Genomic DNA, 26,262 nt, shown 5'->3' with positions numbered 1-26,262 from the left:
CCCCTGCACTGCAAGACAGACTCTTCACCAGGGAAGCCCGAAGTTCCTCTTATAAGAGACTGGTCAAGTTGGATTATGAATTACTGCATGGCTGTTAGCATAGCAGATGCCGTCTTGGGCCCGTACACCTGCCCTGTCCTTCTGCTGACCCCACCCAGGACTGTACTCTGCAATACATTTCCTGTCTGTCACCAGGGGCTTCGTGGTGGACAGGTACTGTGTAGCCATCGTCAGGTCCAGGTGGCCTTGGGACTCTCGTAGCCTCCAGACAATCACGTAGACCAGTGATGTGTTCCGGGCACCCGCGAGACCAGTGCCCCATTCACAGACCTGCCCTGCCCGCGGCCTCCTCACAAGCCCCACTCCTCGCATGCACTCCTGCTCAGACGTGTGGACGGGCTTCTTTTTCTGCTGCCCCTCAGACACACCGTGAGCTCATGCTGGCGTTTAGTGTCTGCTGGTCCCTCTCCCAAGGGCCCTGGACACGCCTCACCTGCACCCAGCCGCCTGCACCCCCCATGTGCGGCCTTCCCACCCTCAGAGGCCGGCCCGTGAACCGACCGTCCTCCCGGGGTGGGCAGGAGTGGGCTGGCAGCCTTCGGGTTCCACCTGCGCTAGCTCGTGCAGCCTGTGGCCTGCAGCAACCCCCAAGGGAGGGTCTGGGGCCTGGGTGCTGGCTCTTGGCTTCCGCCCACCCCCACGTGACCTCTCAGTCAGCAGTCCTTCTGGGCTCTGAACGGGACGGTCAGACATTCCAAGAGGGCAAAGGTGATGATCCCAGGCCCCTTGAGGCCTGGACCTGCACACATCACTCCCTTCACTGCCATTAGGCAGCCCAGCAGTGTGGGAAGATGGAAGGACATCAAAACGCAGCCTTTCCTGATCTCGGAATGTCTCCAAGCACGTGAGGCTCTCCTTTCTGGAGCTGCCCCACACTCCCCTGTCCTCTGCAAACCCTGCGTGGCTGCGGTGGTCTCCACTTACCTCCCACTGTAACTCCTGCACCTGGTTCAGTGCCCAGAAGAGGGAAAGGGCTTTAGTATTTCCTGAATGATCAGACGGATGAGACACCGTGATGTCTCCAGGTTCATTTAAAAAGCAGCTACTTTGCTAATGAAGATCCTTTGTGAGGCTAAATTATCCCCCCTTTAAACACCTGAAACGGCTTGACAGGAGCGGGTAGAAGAGTCAAGGAGATCACGGTGCATCTTCTCAGTGGGATGTTACACGCAGCTTTTATGACAGTCACCGCCGCGCAGCAAGTCGAGACTATACTGGCGGTGGAGAATGGAATGAGAAACGCGGGACAAGGAGACACGGCCGTGCAAAGCGCCCTCCCCACGCTCAGACGCTGACACGTCGTTCCCCGCAGATGCAGCTGCTCCCGCGGGGGCAACACCCGCTCCCGGGAGCCGGTGGTCTCTGTCGGTCCCGCCTGGCGGTCTCCTGCTTGTCCTCAGAGCCCGGCTCAAGCGCCGGCGCTCAGGAAGCTCTGACGTCCAGCCGCGCACGGGCCGTGACTCTCCCTGCCCTTGCCCACTCCGTCTGCCTTCCTCGAGCCGTGTCTCTGCACCTGGCATAGCTTAGATGTGGTGCCCGGGGGTGCCAGGGGGCTTAACAGTAGAAGTGCCTTTCCTCATGGTTCTGGATGCCAGAGGTCTGAAGTCGAGGGGTCGGCCAGCCCGCATCCCTCCCCAAACCTCTGAGGAGGGCCTTTCCCGCCTCTACCGACATAAAGCAGAGGCTGATGACCGTCAGCTTGCAGGCGCATAGCCTCAGCCTCTGTGCCTGCCACCTCGAGGCTCTCCGTCCGTGTCTCCCTCTGGGCAACAGTCTCTGGGTCTCTCCTCTCCTTCCCAGACCCCAGTCACCCTAATGACCTCATCTGAGCTTGACCATCTGCCAAGACCCTGTTTCTAGAGAAGGTCACCCCCACTGGTGTCGGGGCCGGGCACAAATCCTGGCAGACACAGCTCCGCCCGTGACTGTGGGAGGGGGAGGGGAGGAGGAAAGTGGCTACAAGATGGCGGGCACCTGAAGCTGAGACTTGCTCCCAAGCCCAGCGGGCTTCCTGCACGCCTGGTGGCACTCACACCTCCCCTGGGGCTCTGGGCTGCCGGGGTCTCCAGCCCTGGAGGACTCCTGGGGGGCTGTGCTCCTCCAGGACCTGGCTCAGGGTCACCGGGGCAGCTCGTCTCTGGCCTCTCAGCTCATTTCCCACCCACCCCTCGTGGACCAGCAACCCCCCCGGCCCCCACACTTCTGGTGTCTTGTGAACAAAACTTTCAAGAAAGACTTAAGCAATGGCCACCACTTCCACTTGCAAGAGACTGAATGTTCCTTGACGGGCGGGGTGGGGGAGCTGCCCTCTTCAGGATAGCCCCCTCCCTCGGGGGTCAGGGCTCGTCTCCCCGGAGCAGCTGGGGCCCCACTTAAAGAAGACAGGTAGCTTGATGGTGGGATGCAGGCAGAGCCTGAGCCCCTCCCGGGCTGGGACCCAGCTCTGTGTCTTAGCATCTGCCCAGGAGAATCTGCTGGTCGCCCATGCTGGTGCCCAAGACTGTCTGCTGCAGGTGGCTCTGGGGGTTCAGGCGGCCTCGCTCACCCCACTGGTGCAGGCGGGGTGTCTGCAGCCCCCACACCACACCGAGGGTTTCTGTGCCGCTTGGTGAGCTTGCTGCCCTCCAGGCAAACGCAAGCACCTTGAGGGCCTGGCTGGGACCTACTCCTGGGACACCCCTGTTCCTTGCGTCACCTTGCAGACTACAGGTCCTTGAACGCAGCTGCCTCTTGAGCCTCTAGGGCATGTGCCCAGCAGGGTGCAGGAGTGGGGCGTGGGAAGAGGGGTTTGGACCCCCATGTCAAGCATGTTCTTTTGCGGGAGTGGTGTCAGCAGAGAGGACCAGCAGGCTGCGGGCTTCCTGGGCACTGTCCCCACCCTCAGGGCTGGGAAGTGGGGGTGCCCTCAACCTGCCCTCTGCAGCCCCCAGGTACCATCCTGACAGCCCCGACACCTGCCGCGTCTCCTCCCCGTTTCCAAATCTCACTCCCAGCAAGAGAGAGACAAGAGGCGGGGAGACAGGAAGAGGCAGACGGAGGGAAGAGACAGGCGGGCCCAGCTGGGGAGAGGGCTCGCCCTCTGGCAGGCAACGTGACCCGCCAACCCCCCCAGGAGGCTCCAGGCCCGCCGCCTGCTCTAATAAACTCGAAACTCCAGTGACTTAAGTGAAGATTTCAGATTAACATTTAAATTAATGCTGGACTAGAAATCTGGAGGCCCAGGTCGCTGATGTGACTGTGTTAACTTGTTCTGTGACCTGGGGCAAAAATGTGAAATGATCTGTTCTGCTCGAGCCGTCCCTTCCCTGCGCTGGGGAGGTCAGGATGCAGGCCTGAACGACCTCAAGCCCTCCAGGGCTGTCCGGGAAGCCCAACCTTCTGTATGGGTGGGGCTCACCTCTGCCCCGAGCTGCCCTGCTTGACCGGCGAGTGTGGCCCCTGGAGGCTGGGACACCAGGCAGCTGGTGCCACAGAAGAGAAGGCAGGGCCGGAGGCGTGGGGACCACGGCAACCCTGCCATCAACTCTGCTTTCCTCTCCCTGTCCTGCGCCAGTGGTCCCCAGACTCACCCCGAGCTGAAAGGAGTAGGACATTAACAGGACCGATTGCCCGGGGGGTAGGCACGGTGGCCAGGCCCACCCCGTGGGCTCCACAGAGCCTGGAGCATCCTAGACCTGCCGGATCCTGGAACATCCTGGAACCCAAGTCTGCAGACACAGAGCAGAGAGCCACGCAGGACTGGGGTCCCAGGAGGGTTGCCGGGTCCAGCTGGCGAGGGGTGGGGTCAGTCTGCTGAGTGAATGTGGACGCTAGGAGACTTCTAGGTTATCCTCACCCTCTGAAGAAGAGAGAGCTAAGTGAGGCAGAGTGAGTGAAGCAGGCACCCCAGGGCAGGCTCAGACACCCCGGGCTGTGAACAGGGACCTGCTGCCCTCCAAGTGGGCAGCTGTATCAGGAAGGGCTGGGGGCACTGCTGGAGCATGGAGCCCCCCGATCCCCAGGGCCCTGCTCCGTGGTGCTCCTCAGGCCAGCCTGCCACAGCCCTCTCGGGAGTTGGCCCATGTCACCCCCAGAAGCCGCCTCGCGGCCCCGCGCCCACACAAGCCACTGCCCCTTTGCACTGACCGTTCCCTTCCCTGCAGCCGAGAGACTGGTTCCCATTCCCTTCCCCTTCCTGGGAGCAAGCAGTGAAGGGGGTCAGGAGCCTCGAGGACACCCTTCCTCCACACCTGTCCATCCCCAGGGACCCTGAGTGGTCCTCAGCTACAATGGGCACCCATGGTTTGTTTCCAAGAGGCCTCCCGGCCAAGGTGCTGGGCCATCCGCCAGCTGCGAGGCTGAGGGCGTGTGGTCCCACCCCTGCTGGTGGGCTTGGCGGGTCAGGGACCCCCCTGGAGACCCTTTCCTGGGACTGTAATAGACTTGGAAGGGCAGCGCTGAGGCCCCTCACAGAGGATGGAAGCTGCCATCCAGGGGGCCGAGAGAGCTGCCCCGAGCGCCCAGGGCGCTGGTCTAGTGCGACAGGAGGGCATCACGGGGTCAAGGGTCTTCAGGAAGGTGCTGGGATGCCAAGGTACGAGGTCCCAGAAGCAGGGAAGGAGGCATGCGGCTGTAGGCTGGGCATGGAGGAGTAGGCCGTGCCAAGATCTCCAGGCCTTGGGCAACTGCCTGCTGCCCTTCTAGCTCCTGCTGGCTCCGTGGACCAAAGGGCTGTTCTCGGAGGCCTGGGGATGGAGCCTGAGAGGGTGCCGCTCAGGAGGCCAGTGCCTCCATCGTAGGTAAGCCCGACGATCAAGGACGGCTCACACTGCCCGAGCGTCACGCGGTCAGCAGCTGGGCTGGGTGACCCACGGCCTGCCCATGAGCCCCCGCAGGCATGCTGGGCAGCCTGCAGAGTGGGACTGGGGAGTGTTCTCCAGTTTCTTCTCTAAGCCTCACCATGACACAGGGTCACTCCCCGGGCTCCGAGGAGTGTGGAAAGTATGTCTCACAACCCAGCACGGGGCAGGCAGGACGTGTCTGAAGTGCTGGCCCCGGCGAGACTGTGGCTGGTCCTTGCTGCCATTGGCGCAGGCTGAGCCCACGCCATTCCACTCCAGTGTACGACCGGGCTGTTGTTCAGTCGGGTCTGACTCTTTGTGATCCCGTGGACGGCAGCACACGAGCCTTCCCTGTCCTTCACCATCTCCCGGAGTTTGCTCAAACTCAAGTCCATTGAGTCAGTGATGCTAACCAGGAGACATCGCTAAAACCAGGGTCGGCCGTGCTGGCATTCGGATTTGGGAATTTAAAGTTTATGCTGTTCACCCCCGAAATGCAGTGCTCAAATCAGACAGAAAACGTTTGCGCGCCTCGTTTAAGGTGAGGGGCCATGAGCACCACAGGCTTTGCTGGGCTCCTCCAACATCCATGTCAGAATGGGGGCAAAGACAGCAAGTTCAAAACCAGCGTCCTGTTGGGCAAACGAGGCTGATGTTGGAGGCATCATCACTTCATTTACTTTTTCTCGGTGAGAATTCTCAGCTGGGCAGCCCTGCCTGAGAAGAGGAGCAGAATCAGCTCTAGAGCCAGGTAGAAAGGTCAGATTTAGAGGTTCCCTGAGATTTTAAATTCAGCCAAAGCGTGTCCTTGGGAGCAGGGCCCCATTTCGGACAAAATGTTTCCCCTTGCTGAGGCTTCGAGGGTGTGATGACTGTGGCCCGGCGGGGCTTAGGGAACACTGGAGGGCTTGGAGCAGAGGTCTCTCTATTCTTAAAAAAAAAAAAAGTGTATTTTACATGAAAATGTAAAACATGTGTGGTTTATGGAAAACACAGGGGCAAAAGGATAAGCAAAGGAAGCCTCAGTCTGGCTGTCTGAAAACTCTGCGCTTCTCGGCCTGTGCAGAAGCAACCAGAGGACAGGAGCTTGTCCCAGTCCTGGGGACCATGGGCTCGCGACTCTGCAGCTGGACTGAGGCTCGGGGTGGGGGTCCCTTCCAGGAGTAACGCACGCTCCTTGCCTTGTTCAGCGTGCAGGGCTCTGATGGATGAAGTGGAGTACAGTGTCACCAAGGCTCGGCAGGAGAAGACCAAGGTGGGCTCCTTCCGAATAAATCCTGACGGGACGCAGGAGAGGAGAAAGGTAGCGGAAAAGAAATTATGTCCCCGTGTATAATTGCGGGTGCGGGCAATTACCAGCCATTTATCCAAACAGCAGTTGGTCTTAATCTTCTAACCTTCCTCTTGTTCAGGGTATCAGCTCTAAATTGCTTCTGAGTCCTGGGGGACCCAAAGTAATCTTTAAGCTTGAAATTGAAGTCTCTCTCCCAGCACCTAAATTTTGTGTCTTGTCAAGTCAGAAGGCGTTTTCGGCACTATTGTGAATCAGGATAAAAATAGCGCTTCCACGGTTCTTGGGCGAGGCCTGCAGGGGACCCAGAGTGGCTGCAGGGGCTGCCTAGGGACCTCAGAGGCTTAGCGCCTCCCCCAGGCTCCCCACCCCTGCCGCCAAGATCCGCAGAGGATTCTCTTGGGGGTAAGGATGTGAGACCCATCTCTGAGACAGGCCCAGTCACTTGTCTGAGCGCAAAGATGGATATGCTTCTTCCATGGAGACCACCCGGGAGGGGGCCCCCCGATCCGCCCTGAGTGTCTGACGGCAGGGGTCTGAGAATCCAGGAGGGAGGGGCTAGATGGGGCCAGGGAGAACCTCCCCGCACCCAGCACTCAAGTGGTAAGTGCTCCAAAGAATAAGCGATTTCATAGTCATCCCAAGCAAAACAAGGGCTTCCCTGGCGGCTTAGCTGGTGAAGAATCTGCCTGCAATGCAGGAGACCTGGGTTCAGTCCCTGAGTTGGGGCGATTCCCCTGGAGGAGGGCGTGGCAACCCACTCCAGTGTTCTTGCCTGGAGAATCCCCATGGACAGAGGAGCCTGGCGGGCTAGAGTCCATGGGGTCGCAGAGAGTCAGACACGACTGAGCCACTGACACACACAAGTGAAACAAGTCTGGCAAAGGTGTTGCACAATGTCACCCAACGCGCTCAGAACTGACCGGAAGTCGGGTTTGGATTTGCTGTTGGTTTGGTCCAGGAGTTGAACAAATGGCTGAGGTGGGCCGGCCACTTTTCCCACCTCTTTCTGGAGCACATGCCCATCAGGGGGCATGGGATTGGGTTGGTCACGGCCCAGCAGGGCACTCTGAAGGGCATCTGTAAGAGACGTGTTGGGTCAGGAGCCACCCCAGGAAGAGCAGGGCCTTCCTTCCCACATCAACATTCTCCCATAATTTCACCAGGTAATTCACCAGGATGGTCAGATAGTTCTGATAACTCAGGCGCTTCCCCGGGAAGGGCCACGATGACTGCATCACCGTGCACCCATGGCAGCCCCATTCAGGCCGATTCCCTGTGACAAGGTGGTCCGGCGGTCACAGTGACCTGCAGGGGCGGAGCAGCCCTAGCCCCTCCTCGGGCCGCACCGTCTCCCACCATCCAGCAGGGCAGGGAAGGTGTGTGTGCAGGGCGGCCTCTGAAGCAAAGGGAGGGTCACTATGGTAAGAGGCTAGACTGTGGTTACCAGACCCATTGCTGGTGCGTCTGGGCCAGGACGCAGGAAGGAGTCTTTCTCTCAAGAGTGACCCAGGGGACCCGGAAGGTCCCAGAGGAGGTGGCAGGGTGGGGACCTCAGGGAGCTGGCAGCTATTGATCGAGAACCCCGCCATGCCAGCCTTTCAGTGATTTCCTGTCCTGACAGCGACCTGCAGAATAAACCTGCTTTCTGATGAGAACACGCAGAGCAGATCAGTGGTGTCCCAGGGTCCTGCAGAGACAGTGGGCCCCATAGGGCTGGGCCGGGGCGCACGTGGGCCCTGCACCCTCCAAGTTCTCCCACTGCATCCCTGGGGGTCTTCCCTGGGGTCCATGTGGAGTGCCCCGAATTCCCACATGGGCTCACCTCCAGCAGCAACAGGCCTGCTCGCTCCGCTTGGTTCCGCTCTGAGACGATCGACTTGGAACCACATTTTCAAAGTTGCCACAAACTGTCTGCGGAGCCCTGAGAGCCGCCATTCTGCCACGTTCATCCCTCGGGCCAGGGTGACCTCAGAGTCCCGGCGTCCTGGGGCATGTTCAGTGGTCATGGGGAGAGGGCCCCCAACTCCGGCCTTCGGCACTGCAGCCAGACGCTCCGGGTCCGCACGGGGAGGCTCCACGGTGCCCAGAGAAGCTGGACTTCCAGCCACATGTCCTGGAACCGTGTGGCTTTGGGGTCAGGGCTGGAGGTCAGTCTCCCAGCCTCTGGCCAACACGAGGCCAGTGACCGCGGCAGCTCCCACGCCTCACAGAACCCAGTGGCCTTCCCTCCCACCTGCTCAGCAAACACTCCCTGGCTTCAAAGCCCCGTGGCCATTTTCTTGGCCGGCTGGACTTGAAACGCAGGGGCCTTGTACAGCGTGAAGTCGGGGCCTCACCTGCAGCCTTGGATGCGGGCCTGGCGGGTCTGCCAGCGGGGCTGGTGTGCAGGCATCTCTCGGTCCTTCTGCCACAAGCAAGCGGTGTGTGCTCAGCTTGGTGTCTGAGAAGCGCACACACACACACACACACACAGAAAACACAAAAGAAGCGCCCAGCGGGACTGGGCCTGCGCTCCAGCTGGAAGAGGCCTAGACTCCGGGTGCGTCCCAACATGCTGGCCAGCGGCAGTGAGACCCACCTCCTGCCCTGTCCTGCTTTTTCGTTTCCTTTTTCGGTCCTGTTTCTCCAAGGATGGGGGAAGCACTGACCAATGCGCTGTGCCCTCCAAGCTGAGGGTCTGGGGGTGGTGGTGGGCGGGGGGTAGAGACAGGCCTTCCTCGGAGGAAGGGGGAGGGCCCTGCTGAGAGGCCCAAGCTGGCCTTTTCAGCGCGGTGTGGACGATTCAGGCACAAAGGGGCTGGTGTCCATGCAGGCTGCTTGCCCGTGTGCAGCCCGGCGCTGGGGAAGGTGGCGTGGCGGGAGGGACGTGGACAGCTGCTTTGGGCTGGGTCGCGCTTGGTAAGCGGGCTGCAGCTGGCCCTGCCCAGCGTGCTCCGTCCCCCGCGAAGGTGGGCTCGGAAGGCGAGGCGCAGGCGGGGGCAGGCCCCCAGGGGCCACGGGTCCCCAGAGGGCAGCTCCCGACGCCCCATCGCCGCCGCAGCCCGAGGGCCAGTGTGCCCTGTGCGCCTCCCCCGCGGCCTTTCCTCGCCCTCCACCCTCTGCAGGGGCAGCACTGGGGGCCTGTGCAGAAATCCCCCTGCCCCGTTCTGTTCCCTGACTCTTCCCGCGGGCATCCCAGCGCCTGGAAGACGCGCTCGCGGAGACCCGGGGAGCCTGTCCTCAGGCCACACCCACTACAGGAGGCAGGCCCGGCCCTGCGGGGTTAGGACCTGCCTCGGCCCCGCCCACCGGCTGGCTCCACCCTGCTGTGGCGCAGCCATGCGGTCTCGTGTGCCCCGTGGCGCTGGGCCAGCCTGGCCTCGAGCCCTCACCCCCTCTTTCCTCTCTCAGCTCCGTACACCCCTGTGCAGGGCGGCCTGTCCCGGGGGCCGCTCACTGGACCACAGACGCCAGGACACGCCCCCCGCGTGGCTCCCTGTAGGATGCTGGGAGGTGGGATGTCCAGTGGGCCGGCCCTTGGAGGATGGGGTGGGACTCCGGTGGGGTCAGGTCAGAGCTGAAGTCAGGTTTGGGGTTGGGGTGGGAGGTCAGGGTTGGGGTGGGAGGTCGGCGTTAGGATGGGAACTCTCCTAGAGTTTTCTCCAGTGAGCAGAAAGGGCTAGACTGGGGGTGGGGCAGCGCAGGGAAGGGGGTCCAGTATCCTGGGTGCGATACCTCTCAGGAGCGCTCCCCCGGCTCTAGACTGTCCCCAGTGGACTCGGGCCCCAGCCGCCCCCGGAAGATCTGCCTTTACCTTCTGTCGCACTTCTGCAGGCATTGCCCCCTCCCCGCCGGTGTCTGGAGAAGGGAGGGGGGTGCTCAATGAACCTCCAGTGAGACCCAGACAGTTACTGTGAGCCCCTCTGGTCCCCCTCCCCATGAGGACCACCAGGCCCCCATCAACTCCCCACCCGACGTGGGGGGCCAGAAGGCCCTTGGGGAGAGGCCCCATTTTCTCTGAGTGGTAACCAAGCAAGGCCTGAGACAGGAGCTTTGCAGACTCAGTGGACAGCGGAGCTTGGGTCTCCCAGCCTGGCTCCAGGCCCGGACCCGGGCAGGCCTGAGGGGAGGGGCGCACAGCGCTGAGGTGAAGAGCAGTCTCATTTGCTTGAACTGACCCATCCTCATGGCAGCACGGAGGCCTGTTTGCCAGCGAGATGAGAGGGTGAGTGTTGGACAGTCACAGGCCGCCGGGGGGCAGAGGGGAGCTCAGTCCTGCAGTGATGGTCAGACTGCAGGGCCCCCCAACCAGCGGGCCATCAGTCAGCGTCCAGGGGTGAAACGGGCGTGGAAACGCGTACGTGAAGTGTCAGAGCGCATCTTGACGGCGGAAACTATTGTCTCCTGATGCTTTATGTAATGAGCTGCATCGGAAAAAGTGGGTCACGTCCCGAACATTGAGAGCCACGGCAGCAGATGGCCCTTCTCAGCATGGGACTGCAGCCGAGAGATGTTTCATTCGGGAGGACTATTTGTACCCAAAGAACGCAGCAGGAATTGCTATTCCCCACGTGGAAACAGAACCTCTCCTCCAGGGGTTACGGCAGAAAGCGGGCTGGGTGTTGGTGGTCTGCGCAGCCCATGGACCCAGGAACCAAGGCAGCCTGGGCGCCATGGGTGTCTCCCCAGTCCAGCGGTGGCCCCGGCGGCCTGGCTCCTGGCTCCCAACCGCTGTAGCTCAGAGGTTATGCTCTGGCCCCGGGGCCACCCTGAGCCAGGACGCCCGGTGCGTGTTCAGACCGCGCTGGGGGTGCTGGAGAGGAGGAGTTGTCAGAGCTCAGAAGGGAGTGCTGTGAGCACCGCGTATGACAGCGGTGAGAGACAGCTGGTCTTCATCCCCACTCCCGGCGTCAGAGCCTGATGGCGTGACCGCTGCTCATTTCAAAAAGGTGGCCCTGGGAAGCTCTCAGCATTGAACAACAGGCCAACCGGCTAAAGCAGCGTCTCCTGTCCTACACAGGAGAGAGTCTGCCTGCTGGTGGCTCTGGGGGTGAGTTTGGAGGCCCAGGGACCCCAGGGGTGACCCAGCCCCTTTCTGCCTTTCCTGTCTGCCAATCTTGGCAGAAAGAGCACTCGGCCTGGTGGGCAGATTCCCCTCGTGGTCCCCAGTGAGCCACTCATCTCCTGGTGTCACATGTAGACAGCATTCAGAAAAGAAAAATGGAAAAGTGTTGCCTTGTGCTCCTTTCAACAAGTGGGGAATTTGTCCAAAAGACCCCGACACCCCAGCCCCAAGACACTCCGGATGGTATCTTACAGTCAGGACACCGCAAGGGAGTCCCCGTGAGGTGAGGCCCGCCCTGGGGTGGGGGCTCCTGCCTGCGCAGAGGAGGGGCGACAGAGGCGGGTCTGCCAGCCTGAGGGTCGGGGGGCGGTGGTCTTGTGGCAGATGGCCACCCGGCGGTCCACACTTCTGCCCTGTGCTGTGAGCGTGAGGGCTCAGAAGACAGTGTGGAGACCCTAGTGTGGCGATGGGGCTGAAACGGGGTTGGGGGACAGTCCTGAGCTCTCTCTCAAATTTTCCTGCAAACAGTAGAAAGAGATGGTGTGCAGATGGTGCAGGGCTAGAAGCTACACCAGCAAGCAGGAGTTGGGGGCCCACCCCCATGATGTTTTATGGACGTCAGCCTGTGGTTGTGTGTATGTTCAGCGGCTCAGTGATGTCCAACTCTCTGTGACCCCATGGTCTGCAGCACGCCAGGCTTCCCTGTCCTTCACCATCTCCCGGAGTCTGCTCAAACCCATGTCCACCGAGTCGGTGATGCCATCCAGCCATCTCATCCTCTGTCGTCCCCTTCTCCTCCCGTCTCCAATCTTCCGCAGCTTCAGGGTCTTTTCCAGTGAGTTAGCTCTTCCCATCAGGTACCCAAAGGATTGGAGCTTCAGCTTCAGTCCTTCTAATGAATATTCAGGTGGTGTTTAACACCTTAATCAATATATTACTTTGACAATTATAGATAAAACTATGTTCACATGAACCCGTGAATCAGCATGTAAAAAATTAGAAAGGTTTAGTGCAGTTCTTAAGTACATAAAAGAAGTGACTACTCTATACAACACCCCGCATGAGTGAGCATCCGGTCTTGGAGGATGGGGGCACAGAATATGTGCCTTGATGGTGATGGAGTCATCCTTGCGTTGCCATGAGGCTTTGTTTTTATTTTTTTTTGGTTCATCTTTCTAATGTTTTCCCATCATGGACAGATTATTACTGTGTAATTAAAAAAATTAAGTTTGGTGGGTTTTTTTTTTTCTGAGAAATGAAAAGAATTCCATGTCATTTCAGGAATTCCAATCTTCAAACGTAGCCTTGCTCTCAGTGAGGTGGAAGGCACACACGGCTGTCTACACAGAACGCGCGCCAGGAGCAGGCGGGTGGCCGCCCCTGGGCTGTGCGGCCTCTGCTCCTGGTTCCTGGCGGCCCACCGGGTCAGCAGAGGCGGCCGCCTTCCTTCCCGTCCTTCGGAGGTTTGGGCAGTCCCGGGGAGGCAGCGCTGGAGTCACGGGGCTGTCAGCTTTCTCTGTTTCTGTTGCCGATCCTCCTCTCTGTGAGCTGCGGGGGCCCGGGACCCAGTCTCTGAGACGAGCAGATCTCTCAGGCGTCCAGAGGACACGCGCAGAATCCGTGTGTTCAGGCCTCGACAGCCAGCTGCTTTCCTTCCAGGCTTCCTTTTCCTTCTCTCCCAGAGAAGAATGAGGAGAAGGCGCGGCCTTTCTAGTTTTCAAGACTGTACACTTGGGCCCTTTGCACCCCTGTCATTCGTTTGGATGATGGCTTTGACTGTGTGTCGCCTTCTCTTTTACTTCTCCTTTTCTTTCTTTTACTTAAACAAGTTATATTTGAACTTTTTTCTATAAAGAACCCTTTATTTTCGGCCGCGCCGAGTCTTCGTTGCTACATGTGGGCTTTCTCTAGTTGCATCGCTTAGGGGCTACCCTCTGTCGGGGCACACACAGACTTCTCACGGTGGCGCCTTCTCTTGTTGCAGAGCACAGGCTCTAGGCACACGGGCTTCAGTAGCTGTGGCTCGCAGGCTTTAGCTGCCCCATTGGCATCTTCCAAGACCATGGTAGAACCTGAGTCCCCTGAATTGGCAGGCGGATTCTAACCCATGTTTTTTAAAAAGAGAAACCCTCTGGCTGTTGTGCTCATTTGTGGGTATAGTGCCACGGGCATCTTTCCTGCCTGAGTCCAGGGACAGCTCCCACTACAAGAGCTGCCCCCCTGCCCACCGGCGCATGTGGGTGGGGAGCCGCTGCCCTGGTCATTCGGGGACCCAGTCCTCGGGGTTCCCCGCATGTTCCGAGGGAGGGTGGGGACTTCGGGGCCGGGGGCTCCTGGGGAAGGGCCGGGGGTGCAGACTGAGAGGGGAAGGCCTCCCTTCTGCCCGCCCGCCCTGGCTTGGGCTCTGGCACCCATGCTTACTTGGTTGATTGCCAGGGAGCTGGGCCCAGGTGACCACAGGCGGTTCCGCCCTATGGCCGCTGGGGACAGGCTATGCTGCGGTGGCTCAGTGGTCACCGGGCATCTACGGCATCACCCAGGTGAGGGTTCCTCAAACCGACGACCTGGAGCCCCAGCACAGAGCAGCTCAAAGCCTATAATCTCCCGATGCAATGGGGTCAGCCACCCACCTCGGGCTTGTCGAAGTCCAGCCTCACTCCACAGACACTAAGGTCCCGGGAGGCCCCAGATGGACGCCACTGCAGGCCTGAGACTGGCAGGGTCCCATTTAACACGTGACCCGATCTCAGCGCCTCTAACCGGGTAAGGCTGGCTGGCCCAGATATGCAGACGATCCTTGTACCCATCACATCTCAGTCAGGGGTCTGCCGAGTGTAAGAATCTCTGTGGTGGTTTTAAACAGAGCGGAAATGAATACAGGGTTTCAGGGTTTAGATGCTCCCACACAGCCACCAGGTGAAGGAGGGTCGGGGGCCAAGGCCGGGCGGCCAGAAGGTTCAGGAAGGTTGGAGCTGAGCGGGCACAGCTGTGGCTGCTCCAGCCTTGGGGCCAGGACCCTGGGACAAGTGCGGGAGGTTGGATTCCTCAGCCCTGGGTCAGCGGAGGGCGCTGCCTGGCCAGTTCGTTGCCTCCTGCCCAGCTGGTGGACGTCTGGGCCCCGCAGGACTGTTGTTTTCCCTCTCCCCCAGGGCTGACAGGCTGGCCGTCCCCTGCACTCTGTAGACTCCATGCCAGCTCCTCAGGGCCCTGCCGGAGGGCCCTGAGCTGTCTGAGTTGCCCTGGGCCTGTCCCCGGGGTGGTGCTGCCACTGGCCAGACCCCCAGGTTGGAACGGCCCTCGGCGGCCAATCCCTCTTCCTCCTCAGCCTCAGCAGCCCCCCAAGAGGCCAGGGTGCAAATCCTAACCTGGGGGGTAGGAGCAAGTGTGTGCAGGTGTGTGACATGTGTGTGCATGCATGTGTGCGCGCACACACACACACACACACACACGGCACAAACCCGTGAGGGCGCAGTTGCCCGTCTCAGAGCAGAGAGGGGAGACTGGGTCACCCGAGTGTGGTGGGGGCGGTGGGAGGTATCAGGGTGGGCAGGCCTGGCTGGGACCCACTCAGAGGGGGACGCTGGGGCCCCCCCGAGCACGGCAAAAACACAGCTCTGCCCACGAACCTCGAGCCCTCGGCCGGCTCAGTGCTCTTCCGGGCAGGGCCACCAGGGGGCCCTTTCCCCCAGGGCTTCCCGTCCAGCCGGCTCCTCAACAAGGGTTAACCTTCCCCCACCCCCAAAGCACGGGGATTAAACATTCACGGCGTCCCCAGGGCAGGCAGGGTAGAGGGGTGACGCAAAATTAAAAGGGAAGGAGATTATTTTTAATCCTCTTGGTAGGTGTTGAAACAATGCAGGGAGGGCCAAGCCGCTGAGTCGGTCTCCTTGGACTGAGGCTGGAAGGACAGACGTTGCCATTGGGAGCAGGTAATTACAGACCGCCTATTTTTCTTTCCTAAGGAAGAGAATCGCTTTAATCCCATAGAGATTGCTTCTCCAGTCAAAGGTGCTCAGATTTTCACTGCGCTTGACGCTGTTGGCGAGTGGAATCCAGAGTTGAGGTCGGCCTCTGCCTCTGGGGGTGGACTGTGCAAGGCGAGTGTCCCGTGCATCCTAAAGAACACCCTGACGCGGTGCGGGTCACCTGGTCTCCTCTGGGCCTTGTTCCGGGAACTCTCTCTTCCCAGCTGTCAGCTGAGTGATCTGCAGCCTCTGCCGCCTGGGCGTATACTTAAAAATTCGGGAAACAAGCATTCATTTTGCTTTGAGAGTCTTTTCAGGGATGGCATGAGCTTTCCTTTTTTTTTTAATCCAAATTTTACACTTTTTATTTTGTATTGGGGTATAGCCAATTAACAACGTTGTGATAGTTTCCAGTGAACAGCCAAGGCACTCAGCCATACCTGTACATGCATCTATTCTCCCCCAAACCTCACAAACTTTCCTTTTTTCCCCTCTCTCTCTGACTGATAGGCACGTTCCAGGATCAAATATAGAGCAGTTCCTTTTTCCGTGTTTATTCTACTGAAGTAGAGTTGACGTACAGTGTTGGGTTGATTTCTGCTGTACACAAAAGTGACTGAGTTATGCACACACAGATGCATTCTTTTTTGCATTCTTTTCCATTGCGGTTTATCACAGGGTATTGACTAGCTCCCTACGCTCGTTTATCCTTCCCATGTACCCCTGCGTGTGTCTGCTCACCCCAGACTCCCAATCCCTCCCTCCCGCACCCCCACCCCATGGCAACCCCACTCTGCTCTCGAGGTCTGTGAGTCCACAGCAGTTCCACTTGCTGTCCAACTGAAGTCATGTCAAGGTTCTGAACTGCCAGCCCTGGCCTGTTCCTTCCTCCCACTTTCCGAGCTGTGGATGGGATGGGAAGCTGAGATAGAGAGGCAGAGACACATGCTGTACAGGGGTCAGCCCTTGCGGGGATGACCGTGGTGGGTGCAACCCTGGGAGACCTGGCCCTGCAGTTATCTGTAGGTGGTCACACCGAGTCCCAGGGTATCTGTAGGTGGTCACACTGAGAGCCAGGTCACCACTCACGCGTGATCTGTGTGTACTTTATTCTTAGCTCTTCTAATGGCATGGACACTCCCCCAGAGATGTCCTACTCTCTTTGATCTGTATGTCAGCAGGCTTGAATGGATACCCATTGCAGATCTTTTTGGTTTTATTGAGTGATAAAGGAGAAATTAGCATATTTTGTTTTCTGACTATAGACTGAGGAAGAGATGGTTGGTAACATAACATAAAGCCATGGTATAAAAAGGTGTCCTGGTCCCCAAACAGTCAAAGAACCATTTAATAGGACAATGACCCAGAGAAAGAAACAGCCCTCAGGGCCGAGCATGAATTGGCAGGCAGAGCAGATGGAACTGTCTTTGTTATAAAGCAGCTATTAGGGAATATCAGGCGAACTTTCAGAACCAATTTTTTTCCCCTTCTCTAAATTTCAGCATCATTTTCACTCACAGAGGGTCCTACCAGACACTGATCTGATTGAAGTAAACTCCTATTTATGATCTTGAACAGATGTTGACACGCATTCTGGTTTATTCGCTTAAGCTGTCATTGAGATCCAAGCTGACTTGGGTCTCACACGTTCACACAAGATTCTCCAGGGAGTTAGGCGATTTACAGTGCATGAGCGGTTCTCGTTCTCCCAGGTCTGTCTGATATATCCTGGGACATGCGGAGCTCAGGGCTCCGCCCTCCGGGGACCTGACAGGCAGTGTCCCCCTTCCCTGATGACTGGGCATTTCCCTGGATCTCTCCCCCTCTAGCCACTAGACACGTGGCCCTGCATCTTGCTTGGATTCCCGGCTATGTCTGCCTGATAGACTGTGAGGCGCTGAAAGCAGCCAGAGTTCCTGAAGGCTCAGCTGAGGAGTGATTAGGAAACAGACAAATCAGGGACCAGCGCACCTTGGAGTGTGGACCATGCATCACCAGCTACCACCCCTGACAAGGGAGAACTGGAGTCCTAATGCAGAGGGAGAGGATGAGATGGCAGGATGGATCAGCTGATGAAATCATGGGCCCCCAGTCAAAGGCACGCACACACCGCTACCTAGCCGTGGGCTCAGCGTGTCCTTGGTCTAAGGCTTGAGGAGCCCTGCTGCTGCCCAAACACGTTTGTAACCTTCTAAGTGTTATCTGAACCTCCCTTGTTCAAATGTCATGGCTAGTCTAATGACATACATGCTAAGTTCACACGATCTTGAGGGAAAGAAATTCTTTAATTTAGCTTCATGTTAAGCAACGATGGCTAGTGAAAGTGAAGTTCTCTCAATCGTGTCGGGCTCTTTATGATCCCATGAACTATATAGTCCATGGAATTCTCCAGGCCAGAATACTGGAGTGGGTAGCCTTTCCCTTCTCCAGGAGATCTTCCCAACCCAGGGATCGAACCCAGGTCTCCCACATTGGGGGCAGATTCTTTACTAACTGAGCTATGAAGGAAGGGGTGGATAGTGTCCCCCACAAAAGAAGCGCATGCGTGCTCAGTCGTGTTCGACTCTGCACCTCCATGGACCGTAGCCCGCCAGGCTCCTCTGTCCATGGGATTCTCCAGACGAGAATTCTGGAGCAAGTTGCCATTTCCTCCTCCAGGGGATCTTCCAGACCCAGGGATTGAACCCATATGTCTTGTATCTCCTCATTGGCAGGCAGCTTCTTTACCACTAGCGCCACCTGGGAAGCCCTGATATGGACCCTGTTCCTTGAATTTCACTTTAAAAACATAAACGTGAAGGAGAAGGCAGAGAAGGTTGATCGTCAAGAATTTAGGTCTGCTGCTGCTGCTAAGTCACTTCAGTCGTGTCCGACTCTGTGTGACCCCATAGACGGCAGCCCAGCAGGTTGCCCCGTCCCTGGGATTCTCCAGGCAAGAACACTGGAGTGGGCTGCCATTTCCTTCTCCAATGTGTGAAAGTGAAAAGTGAAAGTGAAGTCGCTCAGTCGGTCTAGTATGACCCAATTTTTTTTTTTTTTTTAAGAATCTATCTATGATGAGAAGCCTATTCACAAAAAAATGTGAGTGGCCACCCAGTGTGCAGTGCCTGCCATCAGCAGAGGCCCAGAGGCTGCTGTGCATCTGCCAGCGAGGCAGGGGCGTGGGGCTGGGCTTGTCCGCTGAGGATGCTGCCACGTGCTGCCCCTGGGTCAGCCCTGACGCCACCGCCAGCAAGCCCAGGGCAGCCAGACGGCCTCCTTCCCCGTCACGGTGACTCAGCAGAGGCTTCCGCTGGGAGCCTGGTCTGCAGCCGTGGGTCTCCGCTGGGGTGACCTGGAGAAACAGTGGAGACGCAGCTGGCGGGACAAGTCGGGGCCAGGGAGCTGCCCGGCCTCGTGGGGAGAGGCGGGCGCTGTGGGCACAGGCCGGCCACCGCCACAAAGGATTCACTGGCCTTCACTGTCCACAGCACCGAACCTGAGAAGCCCTGTTCAACAGGAGTCGTCTTTTCTTGTTTGTTCGTCGGTGCTTTCTGTTTTTGCCGGGTCTTGGTTGCTGCTCGGGCTTCCCTCTGCTTGGGGCCAGCTGGGGCTGCTCTCCCGTTGCGGCGAGCGGGCCTCACTGCAGAGGCGTCTCTTGTTGCAGGGCACGGGCTCCAGCAGGCACGGGCTTCAGGAGCTGTGGTTCCCGGGCCCTCGAGCACAGGCCCAATAGTTGGGGCATCTCGGCCTAGTTGTGGGATCTTTCCGGACCAGGGATCAAACCCGAGTCTCCTGCATTGGTAGGTGGATACTTTACCACTGGGTCACCAGGGGAACCCAGGAGTTTTAGTTACTTGGAATTCCAGTGTTTAGAGAAAGCTGTGGCTGTCACTTTACAAAGGATGGCCACCTGGAGTTGCGTGGCTCTCTTGTGATTGAAACCCTGGCTGCGGGGTTGGACCTCAGCTGTGGTCAGGTCCAGTTTGGAAGGAGTGACACCCCTGCAGAATACGCAGGGAGGAAGGTGCATGGAAAAAAATCGCATGCGAATCTGGTGATTAGCTCTGGGTTGAATGGCACCCACCCCCCATTCACATCCACACAGAGCCTCAGAATGTGACCTTATTTGACAACAGGACCTTAGGAGATGTTTGTAGTTAACATGAGGTCAACTGGACTAAGATGGGCCCTGATCCAGTGACTGGAGTCCTTACAGGAGGACCAGCAGAAGCGGAGATGCTCAGAGGGGAGACGCAGGCAGGACACCCGGGACGGCCAAGCGCACTGAGGCTGGAGCAAGGGGAGGAGGGCCCTGCTCGGAGACACAGTGTCCTCCGAATCCCAGGCTCGGAGGCCAGCATCCCCTGCTGCGGGCCTGGCAGGTGCAGAATCTTTGCCTGTAACCAGGTCTCTGACAAAGGAGAGACGCCTGGATGATGGAGAGGACTGTGCTTGGAGGTCGAAGGGCTTCGGGGGGCTCTCAGTGGGCGTGAACACCACCTCCTTTCCTGCGGGGTTCAGCTCTGGATGCAGAAACCGCCTCAGCTTGCACAGCCTTCTGCGGGGATGGACGGGGTCTCTGATGCGTGGTTTTCAAGGGCTGGACCCAAACGCCCCTCCTCTCTGTTCCCATGTGACTTCCGCGGTGAGGACAGCCCCTGAGTCCCCCCGTCGAGCTTGACGTGGGACAAAAGGAAAAATCGGGGCCCTGCTCATGATAAGAGGAGAGGCTGAATGGAAGGGCTAGGGTGGACACAGCACCAACTGAGGACGCTTTAAAATTTATATGAAGAGAGCATATACTCCCCTGTCCACTGTAGAAGTTCAGTTAAAAAAAAATAATTAGGCTCTTTGGGCTCTTCTCTCGCTCTTCTCCTGAACTTTCTGGAACATCAGAGGGAAGGAGGCGTCTCTGGCCCCTCGACTGATCAGAGTTCAGTCCATCTGGAGAGCTCTACAGAAAATGTGGGGTGGAGAGTCGCCTCTCATAGTCCAGAGGCCACTGGGTCCGCTAATAAGCTCCCCCGTGGGCAGCTCTCCCAGTGTTTCAGGGGAGGAGTCGAGTGTTGGATGGAGGGTCAGGCAATGCTGCCCAGAGGCTGGGTCTCTGGGGCCTCCTGGGGGTGGGGTTCCCCAGAGAGTGGAGAGCAGTGGGCTGGGAGCCCCTGATGGGTTTTCAGCGGTTTCCAGGTGGTATGGGACGCACTTGTGTCTGCAGACTCTTTGAAGTGAAGTGAAGTTGCTCAGTCGTGTCTGACTCGTTGCAACCCCATGGACTGTAGCCTACAAGGTTCCTCTGTCCATGGAATTCTCCAGGCAAGAGTACTGGAGTGGGTTGCCATTTCCTCCTCCAGGGGATCTTCCCGACCCAGGGATCGAAGCCGGGTCTCCTGCATTGCAGGCGGATTCTTTACTGTCTGAGCCCCCAGGGAAACCTGATTATGTATGTGTGGTTCCCGACATTTCTGCAGGACAGACTCTCCACGGGGTAGGGCTCCCAGGGCAGGCACGTCTTGACTCAAATCCTTGCCGCCAGCTTTTCTCCCCACAGGTTGTCGCCACATTGTATGTTCCTGCTGGCCACGCATGCGGGCTCCTCTGTGCTTTTGCCAGGAATGGATGATGTCATTGTTTAATTCCTGGTAATATATGAGAAATGGCATTTCACTCCCGTCTTAATTTCCCCTTCACTGGCTCCCAGGATGTTAAGCAGATTTCCGGTGCTTCAGGTTGCTTATTTGTGACCTTTGCCCGTGTTCTGTGAGGCTGTTTGTCTCGCATGTTATTATTTCCCAGGTGGCTGTGAGGGGCGACTGGCTCCATGCCACCCACGCGCGTTCTTGGTGGCATCTGTCCGAGGCCTTGGCGCCTTTGCCCCACACACGGTCTCTTTTCTTGATGCCTTTTGGTGTCTCATCTCGTTCAAGACTGCGTCCCCATTTTTGTACTGACTGTTTTCTGAATTTTCTTCCGATAGTTTGTGCTTTCATGTTTCAATGTTGAGCCTGTACAGAACTCGGTTTTTGGATATGGTGTGGGGGGGGTCCAGCTTTCTTTCCTTCTGGCAAGTCATTTGTGTTAGCACTGTAAACAAACCACACTCCCCCTCCCTGTTGCATTAGAATGACACTTTGTCAGCTTTTCAAGGATGCATTTGTCAGAAACTGAAATACAGACATTCCCTCGCAAGACCCGAACATCCAAAGTATTTCTGTAGCTTTTTCAGGGCGCTTGTTAAAGCCCGTGATTTATCCTGGTTACTTGTGTTCTATCACACCTCTCCGTCCTGAAGGACACGCTTTATCCTGAACTCATGTTCCCTACCCCTCATAGCATAATATTTGGCTCATAGCGTGTTCATTTTCAATTTCTGTGAAATAAAAGAATAACTGTTTGCTTGACAGATATGTCACTTCTCCTTTGGTTCTGCGAGGTGTTTGGGGACCATTTCCACTATTTTGTGAAGGGCCTGGGAAGATGATGGAATGTCAAGGAAAAAAAGGGTATTCAGGGACTTCCCTGGTGGTACAGCGGTTAAGACTCCCCGCTTCCACTTCAGGGAATGCAGGTTTAATCCACGGTCAGGGAACTAAGATTCAACATGCTGCATGGTGCAGCCAAAAGGTTAAAAAATGAATAAGTAAAAATGTAATAAAAGAGGATCGCCACCGGTGAGCGTCCTGGGCGTTTGATCCGATGATGTTGTGAGTGTGGTGTCAGGCGTGTGCTGAGCAAGCGTAGGGGGGCCTGAAAGGAGCCTGTGAAAGGAGCCAGCATCCGTGTCTGCAGGCCTGGGAAGGCTGCCCCGCGCCCTCAGCCCTGCGCACCCCGGGGCAGCCACGCACACGGCCAGCCTCCGGCCCCGCGGCTCCCACATTCTCTGCAGTCACTGGTGCTGCTGGACCGTATATACGACCTGGACAGAGGCACCGTGGTCCGATTAGTCAAGAGAAAACACTGATGTTAGCATTTGGGCATATAGAACGATTCACTGCCACGCTGTCCTCAGGGAGAGGAGATAAAACAGATGATTCAGTAACCATGGACAGATAAAAATAATAATTATCAGAGGGCAGAAAGTGATGGGAGAGAATTAAAGATTACAGTAGCTTAGCACAGAATTAAGGTTAATTAACCAAACTCTGGCTACGCATGCGTTTCAGTTGATCAATACAAACGAAAGGAGTGATACCGACGCATGGTACCAGCTAGCGGCCTGGGGGCTGCTCCCTCTCCCCCACCTGAGTCCTCCCGGGACCCTGAAGACCATGGCAAGGGCCCCCTTTCCCACTCAGATCCCTGAGGGAAGTCGATCTTCCTCCCAGGACGAGATGGGAGTGTGGCTTCCGCAGTGCCTTCGTCCACAGCGCCCCTCCTGCCCCGGGGCGTCTGGACTCACTCAGTAGCTCTTCATTTCTGAGACTTGGTGTCACAAAGGACCACAGGCCGGGCCTCAGGGACGGACTGTCTCCCCATTCAGGAGTCCAGAAGTCCAAAACTAAGGTGTTGGCAATTAGTTCTTTCTTGGGGACTCGGGGGAAAATGGATTTCCTGCCTCTGGCCGCTGCAGTCCTTGGCGTTCGTTGGCTTGGAGATGTGGCCCCCCTGGGTCTCCGCCTCGGTCAGCACGTGGCCTTCCCCTGTCTGGGTGTCTGTGCTCTCCTCCAGCTCCTAGCAGGCCATCAGCCACACTGGATCAGGGCCCACCCGACCTGAATATGCCCTCACCTCAGCTCCTTACCTCTGCACAGTCGCTCCTGCGCTCACAGGTGCCAGGTGTGTGGACGTGAGCTTATCTTTCCGGAGATGGTTGGACCCCTGCAGGTTTAGACTTGGCAGCCCCGGGGTCTCCCAGCGCTGTCTTTCTGATTCCGCCCGGCTCAGTGGGTTGGCCTTCCCACCCGGCCCTTCTGCTGAGGGTCCTCAGGTGACAAGGCCTCCAGAGGGTGGGTGGGGGCCCTCCGCAGCCCCTCCTCATGTTCGTTCACAGGCTGCTAAGGCCGAGGGCAGCGGGGCTGGGGCTGGGACGTCCCGCCCCGCGGAGGGTGGTGGATGGGATCAACACTAAAGACTTTAGAGAAACAAACCCCGCCCCTGACCCCCACTGCCCTCAGGAAGCTTGGCCCCCTTCCCGGCCTCCGTCTGGGCCTGCAGCTGAGTGCCCTGTACCCTCATCTCTGACCTTTGCGTTCATTTCCAGTACGTGAGACTGTTCTCCTCCTGGCTGGTTCAGACCATTTGGCAAGAATAACTTCACGAGCCTGGAATTAGACGCTGCACAAAGTCTAAATACATCATGCATTTTGTAATTCTGTCACACTCAAAACAAGCTGTCAAAACTGTCTGGCATGACTTATCCTTAATAAATCCCTCGTCCCGTTAATTGCTCCTTATTCCACTGAATCGGAATTGTTCGACTCCACAATCGGGGAGGGATAAAGGGATGCATTTAGAGGATTGCACCGTTTTCCCAGCGCAAGAGGAGCCAGGACTGGCAGTGGGCGCCATGCAGCCCTTGGCGAGGGAGCTGGGTGGAATTCACTACAGCTTTGCGTCTGCGATTTCAACCAGTTCTCTCCTTGGAAACTTTAGAGGGAAAGCAACGTGCTGAGTCTTGAGAAAGACGGCTGAGGTGTGAGGCTGAGTCCCCTGATGCTGGTTGTTCTCTACAAACAGAAGTTTTTGGGCCCCCCCTTGGTGCCAGGGGTGACAGGTGTCTGCCCAGGGCAGCGTGCACTCCATGAAGGCTTGGGAGGGGTCATGCCCTCTGGCCCCCCACACTCAGAGAAAGGCTTTAGCCTCAAATAGAACTGACTAGCTTTTGACTTCAGCATGTACCCAAGTTCTGTGACGTGAAGCAAGAGACCAGCTTCTCGGTGGTGCATCTGGGGAGGTGGGATGGGGCCCCCAGACTTGGTGAAAGGAGACAGGAGAGGGATACCCTCGTGGACGGACAGAAGGGCATCTCACTGGGAGAGGCCCCGGGGAACAGGCCCCGGGAGCCACAGACATATGCTGTGTCCACTGTGGGGCCGGCTGTGTGGTACCAGGGGCAGAGGCAGGCCTAGCCCCCTGAAATCACTGAGTACATCTCTCGAGGCCTCCGTTTCCTGGCCTGCAAGACAGCAATACCCACCCCAGCAGTGTGTGTGTGTTGCGGGGGGAGGTTCCCAGATCATAGCGTGCAGGAAATTCCACGACTGTAGTGACTGTGGCGAAACCGTGGGTGGGAGGCCAGCAGGGCCTGGTTAGAAGACGCTCTAGGCTCCCTGGGGGCCAGGAGGCTCACTCAGTATCTGCACGTGTATCCATGTGTGTGTCCACGCTTGTGTGCACGCGTGTGTGTGTAAACACGTCTGGGAGACCTGTTGTCGGGTCCTCCGGGAGAGAGGCGCTGTGGGCCGCCAGAGCAGGGAGGACGCTGGGGCGGTGGGAGCTGTGGAACCTGGACCACATCCCTCAGTGGGCGGGGCCGGGTGGGGGATGGGGCACCGGGGCTCAGCTCGCCCGAGGAGGGCTGGGCAAGAGTCTTCTGGAAAGAACCAGACAGATTTACCGTGGCCACTGAAATTCGAATTGCATTTCATTTTCCCGTGTCACAAAATATTCCTTTGATTTTTTCCCAGCCATTTGTAAATGTGAAAACCGGTCTTGGCTCATGGACACAAACCTAGAGGCCAACATGGCCCTGTGTGATTTCAGGTGGGGGCCAGAACACAGGTTCTGGGAGGGCAGGGGCCGCCGTAATTTTGCTCACTGCTGTCTCTTCATGTCTAACCCAGTATCTGGAACCCAACAGGTGCTCAGTAAACATCGGTCGCCTGATAGATTTCACTGCTTGGGTCTGTGGGCCTCTCAGGCACCTTTTTTCCGGCTCCCGCACGGGTAGGGAACTTGCCCTGTCCTCAGAGTAGTCCACTCGTCCTGCTTCCCAGCGCCGTGCTCGCTGAGTTGAGTTTAGCCATGCCCGTGGCCCCTGCAATCCTGGAGCCCAGTGGAGAGGTCCCGGAATGCTCACTCCACCCACGGCCCAGGCCCACCCACGGCCCAGGCCCCACCCACACTCCAGCCCCACCCACGGCCCAGGCCCCACCCACACTCCAGCCCCACCCACGGCCCAGGCTCCACCCACGGCCCAGGCCCCACCCACAACTCCAGCCCCACCCACGGCCCAGGCCCCACCCACAGCTTCCCTTTGGGAGGGATAGGGTAACATTTCTTACTCCCAACTTAGAAATATAGAATATATTTAGAAATATAACCCTCCTCCAAGATCTGGGTGTTAGAAGAGCAGAAACATAACATTTATCCAAATGCACAGAAATCAGGAAGAAAGAGCTTTCGTGTTAACCTCTTGGAACTGTTCACTTTTATCCAGTAGTGAGAAAGAAAGCTCGGCTCAAATGGAACAAAATGACCTCAGGCTCAGCTCCTTTTGGAAACGTTAGCAGCGGGCAAAGTGGAGACACTGCTGTGGGCGCGGAGCGATGCGGCAGGCCCACTAATAAACCCCAGCTATCCCTCCTTGCACCATCTCCCTGGAGCAGGTTTCCAAGGAACTCGGCACACAGGCCTGGAGGGAGTTGCTCCTCTTAAGGGAAACCGCTGAGGAACTTTGCCCCGACTGGGTTCGTAGTTTATTTTCACAGGGGTCTGTCTGTTAGGCAGACTGGGGTTCGTGGTCTGACCAGAAGTATCCGTAGATAAAACCAAATAGGACTTAGCCTACATTATGGAGAAGGAAATGGCAACCCACTCCAGTATTCTTGCCTGGAGAATCCGAGGGATGGGGGAGCCTGGTGTGCTGCCATCTATGAGGTCGCACAGAGTCGGACACGACTGAAGCGACTTAGTAGCAGCAGCAGCTGCCTACATTAAGGAACATGGCCTGAGAAAATAATCCAACGGGAGAAAAAGTACCTAATGTTCAGAAATGCTCAGAGCAGAATCATTCATCTCGTTTTAAATGTGGGCAACTCCCTACATGTCCGAAGTGCAGGGGCTTCGAGGAGGCTGTGGATTCTCATGGGCGCCCACCACCTGGACGATTGGACGACTGTGGGGCCGGGGGCTCCCGGAAAGTCCTGTGGTGGGGCA

General features: G+C 57.7%; 1 protein-coding gene across 2 annotated transcripts in view; it reads left to right on the top strand.

Annotated features, from left to right (window-relative positions):
• The window catches only part of CNPY1 (canopy FGF signaling regulator 1), a 54,473-nt gene that overhangs the window by 9,105 nt on the left and 19,106 nt on the right, over positions 1-26,262 (top strand). The window contains exon 2 of one of the 2 annotated variants that reach the window (XM_088832942.1): positions 1,174-2,304. The exons of the other annotated variant lie outside the window; for it this stretch is intronic. Within the exon in view, the coding sequence (XP_088689068.1) occupies positions 1,174-1,355 (182 nt within the window). The 3' untranslated portion in view covers positions 1,356-2,304. Of the gene's footprint in view, positions 1-1,173; positions 2,305-26,262 lie in introns of those variants that run through there. 2 annotated transcript variants of the gene reach the window in all.

This window comes from Moschus berezovskii, chromosome 3 (genome assembly GCF_049115385.1).
Source record: "Moschus berezovskii isolate FMDL1 chromosome 3, NW_MosBer_1.0, whole genome shotgun sequence".
Classification (NCBI taxonomy): Eukaryota; Metazoa; Chordata; class Mammalia; order Artiodactyla; family Moschidae; genus Moschus; species Moschus berezovskii.
The sequence above is the reverse complement of the archived record's forward strand: the minus strand, read 5'-3'. Positions and strand labels throughout refer to the sequence as shown.